At 58.2% G+C, this 3436-nt stretch overlaps 1 protein-coding gene across 1 annotated transcript; it reads right to left on the reverse strand.

Moving 5' to 3' along the window:
* Window positions 1–1082: 1082 nt before the first annotated feature.
* On the reverse strand, window positions 1083–2378 carry PRR29 (proline rich 29; the record flags this gene model as incomplete). The annotated part of the gene is made up of 4 exons (XM_010145452.1): window positions 1083–1114; window positions 1274–1344; window positions 1512–1687; window positions 2263–2378. Coding segments are annotated over 4 exons (395 nt in total), but the record flags the coding sequence as incomplete, so codon positions are not given.
* Between the last annotated feature and the right edge of the window lie 1058 nt (window positions 2379–3436).

A 3436-nucleotide genomic window follows, 5' to 3' on the forward strand; every position in this document is an offset into this window, starting at 1 on the left:
GCTTTGCTGCGGGGGAAGGCCTGCCTGCGCCAGAGCCCAACTCAGTCCTGGGCTCAGCGGGGATGAGCCCTCCTGTCCGCAGGGACCCCAGGAGAGAGACAGGACAGTTCTCATGCCCAATGAGGGCAGAAGGAGGGGATTTAAGGTGCAACAACCTGGGCACCATCTTTCTGCACGCTCTGAGCTCCAGATGACCACCAGTCTTCTGCTAAGAGCTCTGTTCTTAAGGCAAAGCCTCCTGGTAACTGGCCTGTGACCTCACTGGGGTCAGAGCAGGGCTGTTACCCCTCGCCTGGGGTTGGGGAGGTGGCAGAGACAGGGCACAGCTTCCAGCAGCCAAAATGCACCTGCTCCTTTTCTCCTGGTGAGCAGAGGGGACACTAAATCCTGGGGAAGTCCATGATCACCCTTTTACCAGGCTGCTTCCCCAAACACATCCCCACCAAGAGCAAGCTGCAGGCCAGGTCTGGCTCTCCCCATGCTGGGCTCAGCCAGGAGCCTCCCATTCCACTTCCCAGCACCAACCACCATCAGCTCCCCAAGGTACCCCAGCACATTGATATACCTCCCCACTGGGTGCAAGAGGCTCACACCCCCGCCTCAAACCCACAGCGTGGAGGGAGCCTGTGCTCAGGCATGAAGCCAGAAGTCTGGCTAATTACAGCTGCTTAATTAGTGACAGCAGGGCACTTTCTTAACAAAGCAAATTAATTACAGGCCATGTGCAGCATTGAGATCTGAAGGGACTAATGAAGACCAGAACCACCTGGGCTGGCATTACCCACCCCCACCACCCAGGAGGAAGGCACAGCCCATGCCACAGAGTCCTCCTGGCTTGGCAGAGCCACGTTGTCCAGCCAGGACTGGGATGTCACGTTTAACCTGCTGGGGATGAGTCCTCTGTGGAGGATGGAGACCGGGCCTGTCCCTGTTTGGGGTCACGCTGTCACCCAGGGTTTGATGACAGGCTTCAACTCTCCCAAAAACTGCGTATCACAGAGCACCCAGCCTCAGCACCTGCAGGTTCTTCTGGGGTTGAGGGCTGGGATGTGCAGGAGAACCCATCCTGGAAAGCATGGAGCTCACAGCCTCTCTGCCACCATGTCGTAGTACTCTGTGGAGAGAAAAGGGGACCTGGAGGATGTGTGAGGGCCACATCCAGGATCCGAAGGATGGAGGGAGTGGGGAGGGCTCAGCATGACCAGGGGCTGCCCAGTTGATGCATGCTTGAGGGAAGATGTCCCGTGTTGAGAGTTATGGGGGAAAGTCCTACCTGCTGCTGGTGGGACATTGGGTCCCACAGTTCCTGTGGCACTGGGGGGTGGAGGTGGGGGCACTGCACAGCTAGAGAGGAGCAAGGACAGGAGTTAGTGCTGGTCTGGCTTTGGCCCTTGTGTCCCAGCTTGGGCTGAAAGCTCTGTTGCACCAGGGGCTGCAGGGACACACTCGCAGCCCCACATTGGGTGGCACAAAGCAGCACCTTCGTTACTCACACCTCCCTCGTTTCTCACCCCTCCTCATCCTCAGCTGATGAGCCTGTGCCCAGGTACCGCACGGCCGCCCGTCCCCGATCCAGCACTGGGATTGGCCATGCCAGGCTAGGAGCAGGACCAGGGTAGGGGATGTAGTGATGGTGGAAAACCACAGTCTCCTCTTCCTCCTCGGTCTGCAAAGGCACCGCCACTGCCTGCGGGGAGGAACGAAAGGCAGGGCTGAGCCAGGCCCCTTTCAGCACCAGTTTTCCCGGGGCACTGCTCCCCAAAGCGCCAGGGAGAGAGCTGCTGCGGAGCCACACTTGGCTGCAATTTGTTTCCCTCCGTGGAGATGATATGTTTAATTTGATTTTGGTTCGAGATGGACTTTCAAATGAAAGCCCTTGCAGACCCATCTTGACTAATGAACAGTGCTCGGCCTCGCTGCTCAGACGCTACAGCCCAGCCCTGCACCCTGCCCATGTGCAGCACGCAGGAGGGGTCTTGGCTCTTCCCAGCTGGGCTAAAACACCTCCGAGCAGCTTGGATGCGATCTGTGCTGGCAGAGCTGGAGGTCAAACCAGCACAAAGAACCCCAAAACCCCAAGGGGCTGCAGAGCCTGGACTGAACTGGGCTGAGACCACCTAGCTTCTGCACCTGGAGGGGTCTCGTGCTGTGTCAAAGTGGGACACAATCATCCCAAGCTCCTGAGCAGCTCTGGGAAGATCCTTTCTCCCACCTCTGTGGTTCTTGGATCCTATGGTGCCTTTGCTCATCCCTGACCCTCACCTGGGCAGTGGTGGGGGATGGCCCGAACCCGAAGGACATCAGTGCGGATACAGCCAGGCTGTTCATCACCACCTGGTGCATTTGGGAATTTTGAATCATCATCAGCTCAATTAAATCTGCAAGACAGTGAGGGGCTCTGCATTAGAGAGAGACCAGAGCAAAGGCACCAGAAACGCAGCTGTGGGATGAGTGCCTGGGATGGGGCGGCACCAAGGCTTGTCCCCACGCCCAAGCAGTGGGAACTAAGCCAGACTCCCCCTTCCCCAATTTGGAAGGTCCATGTGGCATTTTAAAATTATCTTGCTTGGCTAAAGCTTTAAAACAGCCATATTTCAGCCTTTGCTTCTGTGCAAATGTGATTAAACATCTGGTCTGGCTTGCTGAAGGCTGCTCACAAAAGGTGATTAGTGGTGCTGGAGGCATCAGACTTTCCACCCATTTGGAGGAGAATTGCTCTGGTCCTGGCAGCACTCAGCAGCTTGGCAAGCCTCTGCCTTGGCACCAGGCAGCAGAGCTGGTGTCCTCGGGGTGTCACCGCGTGGGGAGCATGCCAGGGTCAGCTCTGCTTCACACCACATCAGGCACAGGGAGCTAGAAACCCCAGAAGGAGGCAGGATCTGGGGCTGGTGACGGGGGCTGATCCCATCCATTCCCCAGAGGAGGCACCTATGGAGCTCCATCAGGAGCGGAGCAGGCTGGGGATACTCGGTGCCTCCCCAGCCCCTGCCTGGCTCCGCATGAGGAGCTGGGACCTAGCACGGACATGCAGGTACAGGTCAGTGTCCCAGCCCCCTTGGCTGGATGCCCAAGCCATGGGACAGCTGCTGATGGTCACTGGGCTGCAGAGGAAGCCGAAGTCTGGCTCTGTGTCCCCATTAAAACATCCCTGTTTGCCACAGGCAGGAAGTTCCCCTGCAAAATGCCTGTAAACGTGCCCGAGGGGCTGCCCCTGAGATCCTGCTGGCTTTGTGCATGAGACCTGTGAGCCCCGTTAGCTGGAGCTTGGCTAAAAAAGGGTTTGGGCATCCCCATGCCCCTATGCCAGATCCCAAAGCGCTCTCACGGTTGCAGGGACAGGCTCCCAGGGCACCCATGAGGCAGCTGGCCCTCCAGTAAGGAGCGTTACAGCACAGCCCAGGAGGTGGCCGGAGCCCGAGCCACGAGGAGGGAGACG

Source organism: Buceros rhinoceros, unplaced genomic scaffold, assembly GCF_000710305.1.
Source record: "Buceros rhinoceros silvestris isolate BGI_N320 unplaced genomic scaffold, ASM71030v1 scaffold22121, whole genome shotgun sequence".
Classification (NCBI taxonomy): Eukaryota; Metazoa; Chordata; class Aves; order Bucerotiformes; family Bucerotidae; genus Buceros; species Buceros rhinoceros.